This window comes from Armigeres subalbatus, chromosome 1 (genome assembly GCF_024139115.2).
Source record: "Armigeres subalbatus isolate Guangzhou_Male chromosome 1, GZ_Asu_2, whole genome shotgun sequence".
NCBI lineage: Eukaryota > Metazoa > Arthropoda > Insecta > Diptera > Culicidae > Armigeres > Armigeres subalbatus.
The window spans coordinates 276326256-276348630 of record NC_085139.1 but is presented as its reverse complement, the minus strand read 5'-3'; the positions used below and the strand labels follow the sequence as shown (position 1 = coordinate 276348630).

The 22375-nt window shown below is 45.1% G+C and overlaps 1 protein-coding gene across 1 annotated transcript in view; it reads left to right on the top strand.

Annotated features, from left to right (window-relative positions):
• LOC134207353 (uncharacterized) overlaps positions 1 to 21665 on the top strand; it is a 249529-nt gene extending 227864 nt beyond the window's left edge. The window contains exons 5-6 of the mRNA XM_062683072.1: positions 21457 to 21596; positions 21644 to 21665. Of these exons, the coding sequence (XP_062539056.1) occupies positions 21457 to 21596; positions 21644 to 21665 (162 nt within the window). The remainder of the gene's footprint in view (positions 1 to 21456; positions 21597 to 21643) is intronic.
• The last annotated feature ends 710 nt before the right edge of the window (positions 21666 to 22375 follow it).

Here is a 22375-nt window from a genome sequence, read left to right as displayed (position 1 = left end):
AACTTTAAAAAATAAGTAAATTTTTCTGCATAGAGAAAGAAATAGCACAAAAAGTACCCAATAATGGGTAAACGAAAATCTCCGTGTGCTGTTCTGATTAAGGGAAACGTCTTACCCGAAGGTACTGCATGGTAACTGGCTAAAACCCATTAGTGGGTACAATGGTACCAATTTTCGGCAAAACCGCCACTACTCATTTAACCTTCCTAATGCATTAGAAAAAAGTTACACATTGTGCATTGGGGTCTATTTGGACCTAAGATTTCATCACGATCGCAAAAACTCAAATTTCAACCGATTTTCGATCTTTAGGCACCAAACGAAAGCTGTAGGTTCTTAGAACAAGCCCTTGGGGTGATTCATCCGAATTGACCCTGCTAGTCCCCGGGGAACCTGTGCTAGAAAGGTACTGTTTGAGCTTCTCAATTTGGCACCTAATTTTCGAGTTTCGTGTTATGAAACATAAAACTGCTTGCAAAACTGTGCTCTGATGATCCCAACTGTATTTGCTATCTTGTATATGCCATTTCTGGGCAAATTTATCCCTCGAGCGGTCATCGGAAAGCCCTCTGGAAGATCCGGAACATCCGTAAAATTACCAATACCAAAAGTTCATCCCAGAGCTTCGCGATTTTTTCGTAACCATTAATTCTGGCAAATTGTAGGTGCAATCAATAGTAAATGTATTTTGTGACCCCCAAATGCCCCAGGAATGGTTCTCCGGAAGAATCCGGAACATCCGTAAAAGAGGCCAATTTTAAAAGTTCATCCCAGAGCTTCGCGATTTTTTCGTAACCATTCATTCTGGCAAATTTGCAATCAATAGCAAATGTCTTCTGTGATCTCCGAATGCCACAAAACTGGTTCTCTGGAAAATCCGGAACATTCGTAAAATGGCCAACTCAAAAAGTTCCGCAAAGAATTTCTCCGGTAGTTCTTTCAAGAATTTCTCCGAAAGTTCCTCCAAGAATTTTTCCGGAAGATCCTCCAAGAAATTCTCTGGAAGTTCCTCCGGAAGTTCCTCCAGGAATTTCTCTGGAAGTTCCTCCATGAAATTCTCCGGAAGTTCCTTCGTGAGTTCCTCGGGAAGTTCCTCCATGAATTCCTCTGAAAGTTCCTCCATGAATTCCTCCAGAAGTTCCTCTAGGAATTCCTCCGGAAGTTTCTCTAGCCATTATTCCGGAAGTTCCTCCGGAAGTTCCTCCGGAAGTTCCTCCGAAAGTTCCTCCAGGAATTCCTGCGGAAGTTCCTCCAGGAATTCCTCCGGAAGTTCCTCCGGAAGTTCCTCCAGGAATTCCTCCGGAAGTTCCTCCAGGAATTCCTCCGGAAGTTCCTCCAGGAATTCCTCCGGAAGTTCCTCCAGGAATTCCTCCGGAAGTTGCTCCATGAATTCCTCCGGAAGTTCCTCCAGGAATTCCTCCGGAATTCCTTCAGAAATTCTTCCGGAAGTTTCTCCGAAAATTCCTCCGGAAGTTCCTCCAGGAATTCCTCCGGAAGTTCCTCCAGGAATTCCTCCGGAAGTTCCTCCCGGAATTCCTCCGGAAGTTCCTCCAGGAATTTCTCCGGAAGTTCCTCCAGGAATTCCTCCGGAAGCTCCTCCAGGAATTCCTCCGGAAGTTTCTCCAGGAGTTCCTCCGGAAGCTCCTCCAGGAATTCCTTCGGAAGCTCCTCCAGGAATTCCTCCGGAAGTTCCTCCAGGAATTCCTCCGGAAGTTCCTCCAGTTCCTCAAGGAAGTTCCTCCAGGAATTCCTCCGGAAGTTCCTCCAGGAATTCCTCCGGAAGTTCCTCCAGGAATTCCTCCGGAAGTTCCTCCAGGAATTCCTCCGGAAATTCCTCCAGGAATTCCTCCGAACTTTCCTCCAGGAATTCCGCCGGAAGTTCCTCCAGGAATTCCTCCGGAAGTTCCTCCAGGAAGTCCTCCGGAAGTTCCTCCAGGTATTCCTCCGAAAGTTCCTCCAGGTATTCCTCCGAAAGTTCCTCCAGGAAGTTCCTCCTTGAATTCCTCCGGAAGTTCCTCCAGGAATTCCTCCGGAAGTTCCTCCAGGATTTCCTCCGGAAGTTCCTCCAGGAATTCCTCCGGAAGTTCCTCCAGGAATTCCTCCGGAAGTTCCTCCAGGAATTCCTCCGGAAGTTCCTCCAGGAATTCCTCAGGAAGTTCCTCCAGGAATTCCTCCGGAAGTTCCTCCAGGAATTCCTCCGGAAGTTCCTCCAGGAATTCCTCCAGAAGTTCCTCCAGGAATTCCTCCGGAAGTTCCTCCAGGAATTCCTCCGGAAGTTCCTCCAGGAATTCCTCCGGAAGTTCCTCCAGGAATTTCTCCGGAAGTTCCTCCAGGAATTCCTCCGGAAGCTCCTCCAGGAATTCCTTCGGAAGCTCCTCCAGGAATTCCTCCGGAAGTTCCTCCAGGAATTCCTCCGGAAGTTCCTCCAGTTCCTCAAGGAAGTTCCTCCAGGAATTCCTCCGGAAGTTCCTCCAGGAATTCCTCCGGAAGTTCCTCCAGGAATTCCTCCGGAAGTTCCTCCAGGAATTTCTCCGGAAGTTCCTCCAGGAATTCCTCCGGAAGTTCCTCCAGGAATTCCTCCGAACTTTCCTCCAGGAATTCCGCCGGAAGTTCCTCCAGGAATTCCTCCGGAAGTTCCTCCAGGAAGTCCTCCGGAAGTTCCTCCAGGTATTCCTCCGAAAGTTCCTCCAGGTATTCCTCCGAAAGTTCCTCCAGGAAGTTCCTCCAGGAATTCCTCCGGAAGTTCCTCCAGGAATTCCTCCGGAAGTTCCTCCAGGAATTCCTCCGGAAGTTCCTCCAGGATTTCCTCCGGAAGTTCCTCCAGGAATTCCTCCGGAAGTTCCTCCAGGAATTCCTCCGGAAGTTCCTCCAGGAATTCCTCCGGAAGTTCCTCCAGGAATTCCTCCGGAAGTTCCTCCAGGAATTCCTCCGGAAGTTCCTCCAGGAATTCCTCCGGAAGTTCCTCCAGGAATTCCTCCGGAAGTTCCTCCAGGAATTCCTCCGGAAGTTCCTCCAGGAATTCCTCCGGAAGTTCCTCCAGGAATTCCTCCGAAGTTCCTCCAGGAATTCCTCCGAAGTTCCTCCAGGAATTCCTCCGGAAGTTCCTCCAGGAATTCCTCCGAAGTTCCTCCAGGAATTCCTCCGGAAGTTCCTCCAGGAATTCCTCCGGAAGTTCCTCCAGGAATTCCTCCGAAGTTCCTCCAGGAATTCCTCCGGAAGTTCCTCCAGGAATTCCTCCGAAGTTCCTCCAGGAATTCCTCCGGAAGTTCCTCCAGGAATTCCTCCGGAAGTTCCTCCAGGAATTCCTCCGGAAGTTCCTCCAGGAATTCCTCCGGAAGTTCCTCCAGGAATTCCTCCGGAAGTTCCTCCAGGAATTCCTCCGGAAGTTCCTCCAGGAATTCCTCCGGAAGTTCCTCCAGGAATTCCTCCGGAAGTTCCTCCAGGAATTCCTCCGAAGTTCCTCCAGGAATTCCTCCGGAAGTTCCTCCAGGAATTCCTCCGAAGTTCCTCCAGGAATTCCTCCGGAAGTTCCTCCAGGAATTCCTCCGGAAGTTCCTCCAGGAATTCCTCCGGAAGTTCCTCCAGGAATTCCTCCGAAGTTCCTCCAGGAATTCCTCCGGAAGTTCCTCCAGGAATTCCTCCGGAAGTTCCTCCAGGAATTCCTCCGGAAGTTCCTCCAGGAATTCCTCCGGAAGTTCCTCCAGGAATTCCTCCGGAAGTTCCTCCAGGAATTCCTCCGAAGTTCCTCCAGGAATTCCTCCGGAAGTTCCTCCAGGAATTCCTCCGGAAGTTCCTCCAGGAATTCCTCCGAAGTTCCTCCAGGAATTCCTCCGGAAGTTCCTCCAGGAATTCCTCCGAAGTTCCTCCAGGAATTCCTCCGGAAGTTCCTCCAGGAATTCCTCCGGAAGTTCCTCCAGGAATTCCTCCGGAAGTTCCTCCAGGAATTCCTCCGGAAGTTCCTCCAGGAATTCCTCCGGAAGTTCCTCCAGGAATTCCTCCGAAGTTCCTCCAGGAATTCCTCCGGAAGTTCCTCCAGGAATTCCTCCGGAAGTTCCTCCAGGAATTCCTCCGGAAGTTCCTCCAGGAATTCCTCAGGAAGTTCCTCCAGGAATTCCTCCGGAAGTTCCTCCAGGAATTCCTCCGGAAGTTCCTCCAGGAATTCCTCCGGAAGTTCCTCCAGGAATTCCTCCGGAAATTCCTCCAGGAATTCCTCCGGAAGTTCCTCCAGGAATTCCTCCGGAAGTTCCTCCAGGAATTCCTCCGGAAGTTTCTCCAGGAGTTCCTCCGGAAGCTCCTCCAGGAATTCCTTCGGAATCTCCTCCAGGAATTCCTCAGGAAGTTCCTCCAGGAATTCCTCCGGAAGTTCCTCCAGTTCCTCCAGGAATTCCTCCGAAAGTTCCTCCAGGAATTCCGCCGGAAGATCCTCCAGGAATTCCTCCGGAAGTTCCTCCAGGAAGTCCTCCGGAAGTTCCTCCAGGTATTCCTCCGAAAGTTCCTCCAGGTATTCCTCCGGAAGTTCCTCCAGGAATTCGTGCGGAAGTTCCTCCGGAAGTTGTTACGTTTAGTATTGTTTGTAAGCTTTGAAGAATATTATTATGTGATTGGAAACCATTAATACTTGCAATCGACAATAAAACAAAACGCAAGCACCATCCCGCACACCTGCATAACGCACCAACAGTCGGTTTGAATGCGATTCGAAAATCCAGCCCTGCATCAAATATGCGGCGCAAAGCGGCGCGCCACTGCAGTAGTTTGACAGGAGCAACTGACACACGCACACCACGAACGGCAACACCGCAAGCCAGATCGAAGAGGAAATGAGTCTTCACTTTTTTCGGTACCTCCGTGCGAGAAGATCGTCGCCGCCACAACGAGGCGAAAAGTTATAAAATCCCTTCGCGGGAATCACAGTGCGCGGTTTGTGAGTGATTTTCACCGGTGGTTTAATTCGGGAACCGAAATTCGCCCGGAATCGTTCACCGTGAGGTAAATCCGGTTTCGAGACGCCGGCAACAAACGCACCAAAGGTAGGAGTTGTTTGATCGCACGCCACGATGCAGGCATAACCTCACTTCTATCGCAGGTCAGGAAAAAGTTCCAGAATCACGCAGGAAGGTAGACGGTCCAAGAAAGCACGGCACCGAACGCAAGTTGACTTTAGTCAACGGGCCGCCAATCGAAGGGCAAAAGGTAATCCTATTTTTATCGTTGCGCGACATAAGCCTTACCCCATGCGATTTGCAGATCACCCGAAGGTCAGAACAAAACCACGGGGAAGTGAACCAAGCACACATCCGTCGGAGATCGGTTACAATTCCGTCAGAGCCAAAACACCCCATTCGCTGGGTAAGTTGTACTGCAAAAAACTGAATGAGCAAACAATTCATATAAGTTGCTTTGGTAGGGTGTTTCTATGGGAGCTGAGCTGCGCATGCTGAAGGACGATTTGTGCTTGTGTTGATCCGGTGACTGTCGCGTGGAATTGGTGAAAGGCGTGCGGCCTCGTCAGCATCTACTGCCTCGGAGGGATCCCATCCAGTATACGGTCGACTGGACGGCCAGAGGGATCTCCAGCAGAGGAGTTGCGCAGAGAAGGAAGTTTGCCAGCACGAAGAGGTCGGAGGCGCAGTTGTCCCAGTGATCCCGTCGTCGCCATCAAGGAGGGAATTGGCCGGTATTTCCACCGCTAGTGCCGCCAGGAAAGCCGTCCGTCATAACCGCAAACGGAGGTCTGGAGACGAGACATCAAGCAGGAGCGATTGATGGCGAATCGTCGCAGATTATGGAGTTGTGCGAGGAGATGGGTGAGGCGAGACTAGGGGGACGCCCCGCAGTTCGTGAGTACGAAAACAAAAATGTTAGCGTGTAAGAAGATGTGAATAGAGAAAGAGTAGAGGAGTAAGGCCACGAAGTAGGAGGCTAGGAAAGGCAAATGATGAGGGCGGATGCCCTAAATACATGCATGAAAATTTAGATTTGTGGCGTTTTGTTTTGGTTGGTGCTTTGGCCCTCCAGTTTTGTGCATTTTAGTCCGCTTTGGTAGTTCCGCTCTACCCCGCGAAGTTCCTCCGGGAATTCCTCCGGAAGTTCCTCCAGGAATTCCTCCGGAAGTTCCTCCAGGAATTCCTCCGGAAGTTCCTCCAGGAATTCCTCCGGAAGTTCCTCCAGGAATTCCTCCGGAAGTTCCTCCAGGAATTCCTCCGGAAGTTCCTCCAGGAATTCCTCCGGAAGTTCCTCCAGGAATTCCTCCGAAGTTCCTCCAGGAATTCCTCCGGAAGTTCCTCCAGGAATTCCTCCGGAAGTTCCTCCAGGAATTCCTCCGGAAGTTCCTCCAGGAATTCCTCCGAAGTTCCTCCAGGAATTCCTCCGGAAGTTCCTCCAGGAATTCCTCCGGAAGTTCCTCCAGGAATTCCTCCGGAAGTTCCTCCAGGAATTCCTCCGGAAGTTCCTCCAGGAATTCCTCCGGAAGTTCCTCCAGGAATTCCTCCGGAAGTTCCTCCAGGAATTCCTCCGAAGTTCCTCCAGGAATTCCTCCGGAAGTTCCTCCAGGAATTCCTCCGGAAGTTCCTCCAGGAATTCCTCCGGAAGTTCCTCCAGGAATTCCTCCGGAAGTTCCTCCAGGAATTCCTCCGAAGTTCCTCCAGGAATTCCTCCGAAGTTCCTCCAGGAATTCCTCCGGAAGTTCCTCCAGGAATTCCTCCGGAAGTTCCTCCAGGAATTCCTCCGAAGTTCCTCCAGGAATTCCTCCGGAAGTTCCTCCAGGAATTCCTCCGGAAGTTCCTCCAGGAATTCCTCCGGAAGTTCCTCCAGGAATTCCTCCGGAAGTTCCTCCAGGAATTCCTCCGGAAGTTCCTCCAGGAATTCCTCCGGAAGTTCCTCCAGGAATTCCTCCAGAAGTTCCTCCAGGAATTTCTCCAGAAGTTCCTCCAGGAATTCCTCTGGAAGTTATTCCAGGAATTCCTCCGGAAGTTCCTCCAGGAATTCCTCCGGAAGTTCCTCCAGGAATTCCTCCGGAAGTTCCTCCAGGAATTCCTCCGGAAGTTCCCCCAGGAATTCCTCCGGAAGATCCTCCAGGAATTCCTCCGGAAGTTCCTCCACGAATTCCTCCGGAAGTTCCTCCACGAATTCCTCCGGAAGTTCCTCCACGAATTCCTCCGGAAGTTCCTCCACGAATTCCTCCGGAAGTTCCTCCACGAATTCCTCCGGAAGTTCCTCCACGAATTCCTCCGGAAGTTCCTCCAGGAATTCCTCCGGAAGTTCCTCCAGGAATTCCTCCGAAAGTTCCTCCAGTTCCTAGTGAGCTTCTGAAATTCCGTGAGCAGTACGGAGCTGACAAGTAGCTGTCACTTTTCCTTACGTAAAAATATTCCGTACCATTATTCCGTACGGAAAAGTGACATTTCTCCCATACTGAATTAGCTATAAGTACCTTGGTAATTTGACCAAATTTTCTGTAAACCTATTCCGTGAGAACAGCGTACTAGGCTTTAACTGTGGAAAAAACGTTGTTTATAAGAACCGCCCACCTCCTCGTAACAATCCATAACAATTTTCAGAACCACCCCCACCCCTATGCGTAAAGCGTAACAAATGCTTTTTTCTGAAAAAGATCTTAATTTTAGTACAATTTGAAGGACGGTGCAATAAATTATTATCTATTGTATACTAGTTGACCCGGCAGACCCATGCGCGAAAATGCGCGTTGTGAACTGCCCATGGGAAATTTACATACACAGCAAAAATATTTATTTATTTATTTATTTATTTATTTATTAACAAACTCCATATAGTAACACAAATAATCACCTACTGATTCTCAAAGCTTATACTACAGTCAAACCTCCATGAGTCGATGTTCTATGACTCGATATCGACTAATAGATGCAAATTATCCCATATTAAAAAATATTTTCTGGGTTACTGTGATGGTCCCTTCAAACAGATTTCCAAAGATTTCCTATTCCACATGTCGATATTTCCATGAGTCGATGGTCCCTTCAATATCGACTCATGGAGGTTTGACTGTACTATGCAACATCTAATACCAATGACTATACACTGAATAAATTATTCAAATTTCTTTTAAAAGTAGAAAAACTTCTTTCACTCCTTTGATTTCGAGGTAGATCATTCCAAATTTGTATGGCTCGTAAACGATAAGATTGTTTCAAATAGTTTAAGGCATCTAGGAACGATGAGTAATGAACTTCTTGAAGAGCGCGCATGTCTGAAGAAATCTCGAAGGTAAATTGGAGGGTCGTTTATAATTTTGAATGTTTGGATACAGATTCTAAGCCTTAAATGACTTGTAAAATCACATCCAAGTATTGCCTTTTTATAATTAGATATATGGTCGAACTTTTTCAGATTAAATGCATAGAGTAGAGTGGGGCAAGAGTACGCACTTAGTTTTCAATCGATCATGTGGCCCTTATAAAGCAAGCTTCTGCATATCAAATCAGTGTCGATGATTCATATACTCTTCCTTTATGTTACCCAGTGGAAAAAATATTGAAATCATTGAGATTCGTTTTAGTAGAACCCTTATTGCAAGACAAGTGAAAAACGCACTCTTACCCCACCGGTGGGGTAAAAGTGCGCATCGGGTGGGGTAAGAGTACGCATTTATCCAATCATGTGCTTTAAGTATATATTAACACAAATAAGAGTTAATAACATTGAATTGATGTTTAATGATCATATATTAGGGAATGTTTAAAGATTAATTAACTCCTAAAGAGGGAGGGGGTCCTAAAAATGGGAACTTTCATACGAAAAACCTTTGCTTTTTGTATATACAAAAAACTACAGAGGTAAAAATATATATCAGGTTTCGCGTGGTGTATGCAAAGGCATTTTCCTTAAAGAAAGTCCACCAATCACGTAACGTAAAATTTGGCTATTTCATCCCCCCCCCCCCCCCCCCTCTATCTTACACTATTTGTATGAATCCTCTAAAAATTATATGGATCGTCGCACATCTCACAACCCCTACCAGCTAAACGTTGCGTAATTTATGAATGTTTCTTTTGATTAAATGAAATTATCATTTAGATGAAATTGTGTTTTCGTACTATGTTTAGGTGTACAACAAGTCCTAATACAGTTTCATTATTTCGCTTCAGTGCTTTGTTCGCTAAGTCCTTTCTAACACCAAATTACTTCAACTTATCCTAAAAACTTGTGATAATTTCGAATTCTGTCCCTTTTTTCTTAGTTGTGGATCTTTACGCTTTGGAAGAAGTCTTATTTCGGCCGGAGATACGGGGTTGACATCATAACTTGAAGATTCATATGCGTACTCTTGCCCCACCGGTTCCTGCGTACTTTTACCCCACAGTCCCAAAAATTATTCAAGTAATGGTTTTGACTTCTTGGAAAACCAACCGGATTGGTGTTCTGTACCATAAAGTACTCTATACAATAGGTTATCAAAATGATATAATGTTCACCTGATTGAACGTATATATGGTAATGAAATACTAGTTGCGGAAATCCAATTATTTTTAGCAAAATGACCAAAAAGTTATCTAATTCCATATCTCCCTTGTTGTTTATTCAAATCGTTTACAATTACACATGATAATAGTTGGCCAGAATACCTGTCAAACTGATGCAGTGCTGCTAGTTTATCTTTTTTTATTACTTCAAAAAATCGAAAACGTACTCTTACCCCACGCGCACTCTTGCCCCACTCTACTCTATCTGGTGACTGCATTGAACACCTGGTTAAGTTTTCTAGGATTTTTCTTAGTTACAAGGCCAAACAAAATATCTCCATAATCAAACAATGGATTTAAGAGAGACCTAACCAATTGAACCCGGATATGTTGGGGAGTATAATGTCTCAGTAAGACAAGCGAATGTAAGGCATTATAAATTTTACTGCAAACGGCATTAACCTGGGATGTCCAGTTTAAGTTAGAATCCATCATTAACCCAAGATTTCTGACTACATTAGAATATTCAATGATATCGTTACCTACTCTTATTGATGGTACATTTACAAGAACGGCACGTTTAGTGTGAAAAATAATCGTTTGAGTTTTTCCTCCGTTGAGTATAAGTCCGTTATTGTCGCACCATAGCAAGATACTCTGAATGTCAGAATTAATTCGATTCACCATTTCAGATATTGTATCAGGCACTCCTGATATGTATAATTGACAGTCGTCTGCATATAGATGAAATCTACAATATGACAGATTTAAAGGTAGATCATTGATGTACATCGAGAAAAGTAACGGCCCAAGAATTGAACCTTGTGGCACCTCACGTGGGACAGGAATCAGTTCGGATTGTTGGTTGTTGAAATCAACGTATTGCATTCGGTCGGATAGATACGACTTAATTAATTTTATGGAAAATTGATCTAAGTAGAAATTATACTTCAATTGCTACACAACTGTCTATGATCAATAGAATCGAATGCTTTACTGAAATCCAGAAGAGCCAATAAAGTGACCATTTTGTTGTCTAGAGCATGCACGTCGATTGAATGCTTCGGCTTTTGATACCACCGATCGCATCAAGACACACTACTCTATCCAATTTTCAGCACCGCCGCAAATGAATCGTGTGGATGCGCACTGAATGGAGGGCACAGAGGCACGCGCGTCAACTGTAATGTTTCGGCTTTTGAGACTGCCGAACGCACCAGGACCTGCTGCTCTAATCGAAACAACAACACCGTTTCGGGCGTGTGAATGCACAGAGCAAAACAAACCGGGTGATTTAGTACTAATCGACTGAGTGACTAGATCACGGGAATGAGTGTGAAGATATAACGCCACCACGATAGCACTATTACCTCTGTTGTTTTTGGTACTTACTTCGATTTTGGAATGGATTCTGCTGGGATGAAAATAATTTTCAAATCACAATTGCACTTCGGTTAGCGTAGAAACAGCTTAGCCTTCAGTCGTGTTCCGTTTAGGAGTAATGTTTGAAGGTTTTCCAGGCACAGTTTAACCGAATGAACGTGGAAAACTTGATAAAAAATAGCCGAAAACAGGATCACCAAAAATCGTTGCGAATAGATAACAAGCGTTACGATGTTTTGACGTAGGACTTACGTCTCTCTTTACTATACCGGGTGTTATTTAAAAATTTCTAAATCGGCCGCGTTACGCTGTGTTGAAAGATTTCAAACGTTAATAGCTTTTACCCTAGTGAACAGATTTCTGCAGTTAACCCCTCAATCGACAGCTTTCAAGTATGCCTTTCATATTAATGCTTGATAATATCCGAAAACTTGTTTCAATAGGCCTAAAACTGTTTTCAAAGCAAAGCATTGAGTAGTAGTAGTAAAGTAGTAAAATCTTTCTTTATTTACACATTTTTTGTTCTACAATTATTTTTAACATGTACAGTGATCGGCCGGCTTGGCCCTCCAACTTCAATTTTAATTATTATTATTATTATTATTTTTATGTTTCTACTTAATTTTAAAAAAATAATGTATCATGACGGCCTTCAGGAGGCGCTAGTGTGTTTTTTTTTAAATTTGATAACCTAACTACTATGTACACTAATATTTACAATAAAAATTTGATAACCTAGATTGGAACTAGCGCCCTAAGCGCTTGTTGGTCCGAGTGCAAGCAACGGACCCTAAACCTTTCTTTACACTCACCAAAGCGTTCATGTAAGGTTTTTATTCCGGCCAGACGGTGAACCTCGGCTGTTCTTGTCCTGGGAGGGGTGTTGAGGATCATCCTCAGGAATTTGTTTTGGACGCGTTGAAGTTTGAGGTGGTGGGTTTTAGCGCAGCTCTCCCAGACCGGCATGCCATATTCGATCACAGGGAGGATGATTTGCTTGTAGACAGCAAGCTTATTTTTCAGGGACAATGACGACCGGCGGTTGATCAAAGGGTACAGTAGTTTCAACAAGACGTTACACTTTGTCACCGTTTTGTCAACCTGTTGCCTGAAAATAAGCTTGCTGTCGAGGGTCAAGCCAAGGTAGTCGGCCTCATTGGCCCATTCCACAGTCGTGCCATTGAGGATGATTTTACAGTCCCCAGGCGGAACAAGTTTAGGGGATTTGGAGTGGGGGAAAATGATGACCTGGGTCTTCGCCGCGTTGATACAGATCTTCCAGCTGGTAAGGTACTCTGTCAGGGCATCCAGGCCTCGTTGGAGTTTTGCCACTAGCGCTATGATCACTCTACCGTTGTAGACGATGGAGGTGTCATCTGCGAACAGAGACAGAATGCCGCCTTCTGGAGGTTCTGGCATGTCGGAGGTGAACAGATTGAAAAGCAGGGGCCCGAGGATACTGCCCTGGGGAACGCCTGCGACGATGTTGTGCGCATTGGAACTCGCTCCGCTGATTGAGACCCGGAATGTCCTTGCCGACAGGTAATTGTTGATGATTTTCACCAGGTAGCTGGGAAGATTGTAGCGTTGTAGTTTGTACACCAGGCCATCATGCCATACATTGTCAAATGCCTTCTCGACATCGAGTAAGGCCATGGCGGATGTTTTCGAGACAAACTTGTTCCGTCTGAGGACGTTGGTAACTCGGGTCAGTTGGTGTACAGTTGACCGACCGCGTCGGAAACCAAACTGTTCCTCGAGCAAGATGTTGAGATTTTCGGCAGACTCAAGTAACCGATGATGAATAGCTTTTTCGAATAGCTTGGATAATCCTGAGAGAAGGCTGATGGGACGATAGCTTTTGGGTGAGGAAGGATCCTTCCCAGGCTTCCGGATGGGGATGACTTTCGCTGACTTCCAGGCCGATGGGAAGTAGCTGAGCCGGAGACACTGATTGAAGATCAGCGAGAGGTGCTCAAAGAACGGCGCACTCATGTGTTTGAGCTCGAGATTCAGGATGCTGTCGAAGCCTGGGGCCTTCATATTCTTCGATGATTTGATATAGGCCGTCAATTCGCCAGCTGAGATCTCCAACTCCTCCGAGAAGTCGTTGGGAATCAAATGGATGTTGTTAGCATGCTCGTTGACGGCTGCTTCGTGTGGACTGACGATGTTCTGCCCAAGATTGGGTGAGCTGACGAAGTGACGACCTATTTCAGCGACCTTCTCTGCAGGAGTTATCAAGCGATCCTTAGAGCCATTATTGTCTAGTGGGATCAAAGGTGGAATGGGCCGAGGCTTGGATTTTAGAATTTTGGTCATTTTCCAGAACGGCTTAGCATAATCTGGGAGAGTGCGGATCTTATTCGAGAAGTCGTTATTTTGAGGTCCACCATTCTGGCCTTGATAATTTTGTGATTCGATTGCAGCGTGCCTTAAGCTCAGGCAGTCCAGTACGCTGAAACTGCCTGCGAGTGACATTCCGCAATCGAATCAAATCTTTGGTGAGTGTATCGATGTTTAAGGAGTTGCTTACCTGCCGAGCCGTCGGTACGTGTTGCTCTCGGGCCGCCGTGATCGCCTCCTCGATAGCGCACAGCTGGCGGTCGATACTTTCCGGCGTCTCCGGACGCACCTCGTAGTCGACGGTGTTATCGACGCACTGCTGGAACCGCTGCCAGTTCACTCGGTGGTAGTTCCGCCGTAACTGCTGGTGCCGATTGACCGAGGAGCCCAGTTCCACCACCACAGGATAGTGATCCGAACTGAGCTCCTGGTATACAACCGGCTGCGAGACGTGGTCACTCAGGTTTGTTATGCAGAGGTCGAGCGTTGCGTGGGCACCGGACCGACTCATCCGAGTGGGGGAATCCGGGCTCAGGATCGTGTAGTTGCCTTCCTCCATGTCGTTGCTCCAGATGGTGCCGTTTCGATTGCCGCGACTGTTGCCCCAGGCTTGATGTTTGGCATTCAAGTCGCCGGCAATGATATACTGGCCTTGCCTCCGCGTCAGCTTGACGATGTCCCTCCGAAGGGCAGCCGATGATCCATCGCCGGCTTTGGCCTGCGTTGGACAGTACGCCGCGATGAGCGCGATTGTGCCGACCGAAGTGGTGAGTTCGACACCGATGGCCTCGATGACACTGAGCTGGAAGCTTGGAAGCAGACGACAGTTGATGTTGTAGCGAAGAGCGATGGCCACACCTAAGGGTATGCGATAACACACTTTTTTCTAACGAAACGAAACGAAACGAAATTTAAAATGTCTATGTTGATTCGGATCGAAACGAAACGAAATATAGATTTGCTTTCGAGACTTCGAAACGATACGAAATCAAGGTTCATTTATTTCGAAATTTTTCGAAACGAAACGAAATTTTATTTTTTTTCCGCGGAATTTTGATTTTGCAATTCACAATTCTGATTTCATTTTTTCGAAGTCAAATAACTGTTTTTAGAGTTATAATAACAGAAGAGGCAGTCTGTGATAAATCGCCGCATTCTCGCCGCATATAACATTGGCGATAAGGCAATAATACCCCAGCATTTGTGCCGCTTTCAAAGGAATTCATCGTGGAGCGTGTGCTCCTGAATCTGATCAATTTTATATTAGCAAGTACATAAAAATATAGAAATTGTGGGATTTTTTATACCTAGGGATTCAAATTTCGTTGAAAACCTTAGTTCACTTAAGGTTATGTACATAATTATGCTGAAGCATACTTCATATTTAGAGGTGTGTGCTGCCGCGGCCGACAGTTTTTGGCACGCCGCCTCCGCCGACATTTTTGCATCGGCGCGCCACCGTTTAAAATTTGTCACGCCGTCTATAATTTTCCACGCCGATTCAAAATTGAAGAAATCCGCAGAGTTTTCCGTGGAAAATCCGAAGATTCAATGAAATTCCAATGATATCCTTAAAAATTCCATACAATTTTTCGTTGAAATTTCGGAAATTCAACCATGAAAAGTAAGATAAACTTCGAATGTAAATTTCAAAGGATTTCTTGTAGAAATCCAAAAAAATATAGTTGAAATTGATTTTTTGAACGGAGAACAGTCGTTTGGCAGAAAGCCATTTTGTCGAATGCAAGAATGCCCAACAAACATTGGAGGAGAATAAAGGCTCCCCCAAACCTAAGCGATTTCATCGCTGCGACGATGACAACTAGTCACCGCGATTCTATCGTTGGGTCGCTGCAGCCAATATTCTGTTTACCCTTCCATACCAATGGCGACAGAATCGCTGCGATAGAATCGCGTCACGACTGTCACGTCACGTGTGTTTGGGGGAACCTTAAAGCGCTTATGTGACTGTTATTGTTCAAAGATGGTCTAGTAGCCTAGAAATCCGCACGAGAAATTCGACATAGAGAGAGAGAAACTTGAACAAAAATGACCAGAACACATCGCGATAGGGGGCGCTCCTTAGCGTAGCGGTAAGACGCGCGGCTACAAAGTAAGGCCACGCTGGGTTCGATTCCCGGTGGAAATTGTCTTGATTTCCCTGGGCATGAAAGTATCATCGTGTTAGCCTAATGATATACAAATGCAAAAATGGTACCTTGGCTTAGAAACCTCGCAGTTAATAACTGTGGAAGTGCTGAATGAACACTAAGCTGCGAGGCGTCCAGTGGGGGATGTGATGCCAATAAGAAGAAGAAGACATCGAGATATGTAGGTTATCGAGATGTAGAAGACCCGAATGTATGTAGATTGGAGGGACCGAGAAAACTATCGACATAGGGAGAGATATCTATATATAGAACATCGAGATGTAGAGAGTCGACTGTATAGCTAAAATTCAAGCTCTATCTGGCAAAAGGGCGAATGTCGCAAGAGAGAATTCTTTTCGTCGACTACCCCTCTTTTAAATAAAAGTAACAAGCAGAAGATTTATTTGCGGTTTATAACCTCAGAATGCAAGTTCTCATTGTTTTCTAGTTTTGTGAGGTAATAAACTACAAAAAAATCCCCGGCTTGTCACTTTTATTCAAAAGAGGGAAAGTCGGCGAAGAGAATTCTCTCTTGAGACATTTGCCCTTATTCCAGCTAGAGCTTGAGTAATTTGTTGGTAAGTCCGAAAGTTGGTTGGCCTAATATACTACATTTGGCTGAACATCTAGTCTAAAATTACTTTGCCGAAAATGTCATTTGAACGAACAGTTCCTTAGGCTGAAAAAAAAACAGATGACCGATGACCGAAATAAGCATTCGACCGAAAGTGTCGCTCGACTGAATTGGTCATTTGGCAGAAAATGCTGTTTGGCTGAAATGTTTGTTTTGCAGAAAGGACATTTTCGGGCCAAAGGATTTTTTCTGCCAAACGACCATTTCCACCAAATGACGTTTTCGGCCAAATGATCTAGTCGATTCGGACAAACTACCATTTCGGCAAAATGACATTTTAAACTAAAATAAATTGTTGGATATTTTTGACCATATTACCGTACAGTAAGCAACATTTTTGACCAAATGACCTTTTCTGTCAAACATCCATTTCGGCATAACGACATTTTCGGCCTTATAACCTATTCAGCCAAACGACCATGTCAGCCAAAAGACGTATTGGGGAAGAGTGCTTTGACCAAATGAAATTTCTGGCCAAACTGGTTTTTGTTGTATAACCGTTTTGCCCAAACGGTCATTTTGATCAAATACAATTCTGCTGGATGATTTTTGACTTAACGTATTATTCGGCTAAATGGCTTTCGCCAAATGATTTTCGGTCAAACGACCCTTCTTCTTTTTAATAATTTTGCTTTGAATTTTTCCGACGAATTTCTACAATACAACAAATTTCCTGTAGAAATCCAAAGAAATTCCTTCGAAAATCCGATTTTTTTTCGTTGAAATACCAAACAGTTTCCCGTAAAAATTAAAAAAAAAATCACGTTGGAGCTCTGAATAATTTTGGTTTAGATTCCATAAAATTCTCCTTGGAAATTCCGAAGAATTTTCCAAAGAAAATTTGAAAATAATCCCGTGCAAATTCCAATGATATTCTTATGAAAATTATTATCAATTCGCTGTTGAAATTTTGTTTTGTTGATGTCCACATTTTTAACAATCTCCAGCGGAAAATCTAAAGAATTTTCTGTGTATACTTTGAAGAATACTCAACAGAAACTCTCCGTGGATTTTCCGAACATTTTCCTGTGGCAACTCAAACAATTTTCCTTGGAAATTCCAAAGTGCTTCCTTGGAAATTCCGAAGAATTATCAAAACTTCAAAGTTGTTGCCATGGAAAGTCCGAAAATAATTTTCAAATTAGTATTTTGGAGAAGCTCAGAGAATTTGCGAGAGAAATTCATCAGATTTTTCCGACGAAATGCAAAAGATTCTTCCGTTGAAGTCTTAAAAACATCCTGTAAAATGCAGAAAAAAAAACCTTAAAAAAAACGTTAAAAATCTCCACGCCGATTCACGCCGCCGCCGCTGACCAAAATTCTGACAAACGTCGCCGCCGACGATTTTCGGACCGGCGCACACCTCTATTCATATTGTCTTGTCAGGCTGGTTTTATAGTATCGTGCTCAAAATTAGGAAATTAATGCTTAGATTTATTTTTTTATTTAGTGGGATACTCAGTTATGTATCCACATCTGCCAAACGTATACGCAGATAGAGAATTGATATTACTAGACCAACATTTGAAAAGAGCGTAACAGCCATTTCCTTCTTATTCTTCGTCTACATATATATAGCACACATTTCTACCAATCTGTTTATTTATGAGGCTCGGATGTAAAATAATAAACTCTACGGAGCCGAAAACATAAGAAATAATAGAACTAATTATTCCGAAGAAGTTTCAGAAACATTTCTGCGTGAGGTCTTCTTTTGTGCGGATCGGTCCATTGATCCATCTGTAACCAAACGATCCTGTCGCTGACTCGTAGACTGCGCTAGTTGCTTTTTATCCTCTTCTTCTCTAATTTTTCTGTAGGAGTCCGTGTAGCCCTAATTCCTTTCTTCACGAACCAGATCCAAACTATATTATTCTTGAATGTCATAGTTTCTGCTAGTTTTTCGCGCCACCATTGAATCGGGAATTTCAAATGGTTTCATCTGTTCAGTTGAATCGGTATCCAATCCAATCACTTCTTCCTCAGCCATTTCAATTACGTCGTTCTGCGCTGCATCCGATGATGTTTGACGGGTTGCTGCATCAAATCCGATAACGACACTGGAATATGATTTCCGTTGCCCACCTTGCGTTGCCATATTCGCCTCTTTCTTTCCGATTGATCGTCCCTTTTGATCGTTCATTTTTGTTCTTTATGGACACGCATCCTTCCGGTGACCTTCCGCTTGGCACATGAAACATTTGTTACGCAAATCCTGGTAGAATACCTTTCCTTTCCATATAGCATACATTTGCTCACTAGAAGAATCCTGTGCACCTTTCTAAAATGCATAAAGTTATGTATTTCAGAATGAATTTCACAGACCCATATCTAACGCAAGATCAATGTACTTCGTTTAATAAGCTTCTACAACACGATCGATTCCACACTAAATAATGTTGTGCTCTTCGGTGCAGACATTAGTTTTATCACTTCGCGTTCTTTCACACTAGCTGGCGTGATCAGCGTCAACACGATAGATTAATTACTGGTTAAACAAATTTCTGCTACGCGAGGTAGATTTTTTCATTCACTGCATTCATATTCCGCATTCATATTGTGCAAATAGTAAAAAAAATATCACATAATTTGAATTTGAATCTTGGGAACACTGAAGACATTTTATAGAAGAAAACTACACACGTATTTGTCTACTAATAATGGGGTTATGTACTAAGCGTTAATAGACAAATTTGTGTAACAGTAATAGACAGTAAGCGCGGCACGGCGGTGTGTGACGATAGAGTGTCGACGACAACACTACTGATCAAGTTTTCTCGGCCGATGGCAGCAGCGGTTAAGCGTTTGGTATTCCTGCAGACATCGATTCATAATGTTTTAAACAATCATAAACTCCCAGTTGAACCGCTCAAGAGGAAATTTACATCTAACATTGTGAATGGATCTTTTCAGAACCACTAATATACTTACTTAAGAGTTTTTCGCAATAGAATCATTTTGAAAATGTAGTACAATCAACTAATTAGAGAGCGTTTGCGTGACAATTTTATTAATTCGCGTTCATGGCGATGAATTGTTACAAAATTCTGTCTTCCTCGCTCACGACAAAAGAAAATGCGTTTCTTATTCTAAGATCTCAACGAAATTTTGACGTAGGACTTACGTCTCTCTTTACTATACCGGGTGTAATTTCAAAATATTCAAATCGACCGCGTTACGCTGTGTTGAAAGATTTTAAACGTTAATAGCGTTCGTCTCAGTGGACGAATTTCTGCGGTAAGCCCCTCAATCGACAGATTTCAAGTATGCCTTTCATGTTCATGCTTGATAAGACCCGAAAAACTTGTTTCAATAGGCATGAAACTGTTTTCAATGAAAAACATTGAGCTCAAGGGAACCTATAAATATGGGTACCGCATAATTCTTGCATCATTCCATTACCACGTTCTGATTGGTGCAGACACCAGCGAATGAGCAGCCGCTGGGTCTGCCGAGAAGCCATAAAATATCGCAACGCGATTTTTTCCTTTCATTCTGACCGGGACAAGCGAAGCAACTGCATCATCGATGGAACAGCACTTTTAGCAGGGAATGAAGTCTGCACCGACCGCTTTTTCGGTTCGACACCATCGAAGCGACCATCATCATCCGAAACCTAGCCAGCACATCAGCAGTCCACCCTACAGACCCGACAAAGCAGCAATGCTGAGCAGATACCGGCAGCAGCAGCAGAGTCGAGCCGAGACCGGCCGGCGAGACAGGCTGAAGAAAAGCCACATGATGCAGCATGTATGTCCAAAAAACAAACGGTTCTTCAGAGAGCCAATAATAGAGATCAATATCAATGCTTTCAATACCCTTCGGGATAGAAATTGTACTTGGGTGCCAAATCCAATATTCTAGAGATAAAATTTTATGCGTGACTTTCATAAATAGCGTCAAAACTAACAGTGAGATGCAGTCTACATCCCCTGTTGAGCCAACTTGTGGTTTATTTCAGGCAGTCCTTCAGTGGGAAGGTTGCCACTATCGAGGCTAATATTTCGTGACCAGACAGATAACTTCCTGAATTTTTTTTGATGATTCTTGTTCGAGGTAGATTTGATTTCTGTGTCGGTTTGATGAGAAGATTTTGCCAAGGAATGGTATGCAACGCCGATTATTTATCCAAAATAGTTGATGTGAGAAATTTGGACATATTATGTATCTTAAAGGCATGGTCAAGTCAAGTCCTACGTCCACTTAGCGGTTATGTCACAGACATTACCCACTGTTCGTTTTTATTCCGGCCAGACGGTGGACCTCGGATGTTCTTGTCCTGGGAGGGGCGTTGAGGATCATCCTCAGGAATTTGTTTTGGACCCGTTGAAGTTTGAGGTGGTGGGTTTTAGCGCAGCTCTCCCAGACCGGCATGCCATATTCGGACGAGGCTAAGTACTCGGACGTCTTGAAGGCGATGAGGAGTGACGTCAAGCTCGGTGAACTCGGCGCCGACGTACGTCGAATAAGACGTACCCGGATGGGCGAGATGATACTCGAGCTGAAGCGGGGCGTCTCGCAAAAGGGCGCCGCCTACAAGAAGTTGGCGGAGGAGGTCATAGGAGAGACGGTCAAGGTGAGGGCACTCACGACGGAGGTGAATCTAAGGGTTAAAGACCTGGACGAGATCACTGAAGTCGAAGAGCTCGTCACGGCACTGCGGCGACAGTGTGAAGTGGAGACGACCACCGCAGCCGTTCGGCTACGGAAAGGTCCGGCAGGGACGCAGGTAGCATTGGTTCGGCTATCTGCAGCGGACGCCTCCAAGGTAGTCAAGTTAGGGAGCGTCAAGGTGGGATGGTCGGTATGCCCTGTGCGCATATACGAGCAACCCGAAGTTTGCTTCAAGTGCCTGGAACCGGGGCACAAGCAATGGGACTGCAAAGGCCCTGACAGAAGCCATCTCTGCCGACGCTGCGGATTGGAGGGACATAAGGCACAATGCTGCACGAACCCTCCCAATTGTTTGATTTGTTCCAGCAAAGCTGTGAACAGCAAGCACCCCATGGGGGGTTCGATGTGCCCGGCGTTTAAGCGTGCTGCAAAATCAAAGTGCAGGTAACGCAGCTGGCTTGCTCGGCCTCGCCCGAGTGTTTGGTGTGCGCAGGTTCAGAGGAAACGGCGGAACACGTGTTGTTCGTGTGCCCACGTTTTCGCGCAATGCGTGACCACATGCTTGCCACTTGTGGTCTGGACACTACCCCGGACAACCTAGTTCGGAGGATGTGTAAAGATGAAGTTGGCTGGAACGCCGTTTTATCGGCTATCGTCCAAAACGTCTCGGAGCTACACAGAAGGTGGCGCGTGGACTCGAGGAATGGCTAGTTCAGGAGCAAATAAGAGGTGGTCCAAAGGTTCGGAGTCGGCTTCATGGGTCTTACCGGTGCCCTGTGGTCGAACTCGACCCTTTTATCGAACAAGTGGTCGCGCGAAGAACAACATGGTATCGTCGCTTTCGCGTCATCTAAACCCAACGATGTTATCCGCTTCTCTTTTTCAGTGCCGCCCCCCGAAATGCACAACCAACCTCATAGACACTGTCAACTCTACCACAATTTGCACTCCAAAGCCTTCGTCTAGCAGCGCCGGATCATCTTCCAAGCACGTCGGAACCGCTGACGAACTATACACCATCTCGCAGTTACCATCGCCAACAGCAAAAATCAATGCTTTTAGAACGGAAACAGTTCTAGACATCGGCTTAAATAGTGGAGATGGAACCAACACATCCCCCGGTGTAGGAGAGCCGGCACTCAAAATGGACAACAACACTGATGACATCCTGCCGTTATCGTCAGCGTCCACGTTGGCAACGGTCAGTGCCGCTCTTGTTGGTGCGGACAGCCAGGTCATATCAATTGCTTCCTCCTTCCTGGGCCACGCCATCCGCTCTAATTATATGGACAAAAGAATCGAAGCCAAGAAGAAGGTAAGTAAGTCTTGCCAACTAGGTGCATCTATTTTCTATACAATAATTAGCGACCGTCGTCCTTCCTCGTAGATTTAACTTAAATTCATATAGAGTTAATGAAATTAATATTAAACCTTCAATCATGACACGGCTTATTGAACCCTTCCGTTACCAACCCCCTTTTGAAGCCAAAAATAAAAATCTTATGCCTGGCTGGAACTTTAATGAAACTTTTCTTACAACTTTTACCAAATGGAGCAGGATTCAGTGGCCTTTTGTTTCCGGAGATATACCGGACTCAAGATGGCTGTTCGTATTTAACAAATTTCTAGAGCGTGTACTTCGGAAATGATTATTTCAGATATTTTGAATAAAAACGATGCATAAACTATGTTAAATTCGGTATGGAATATGATTGGTCCAATATATGTATAAACTGTGTTCCGGAATAAGCGATGGTTTTGACGTAGGACTTACGTCTTTCTTTACTATACTGGGTGTCATTTAG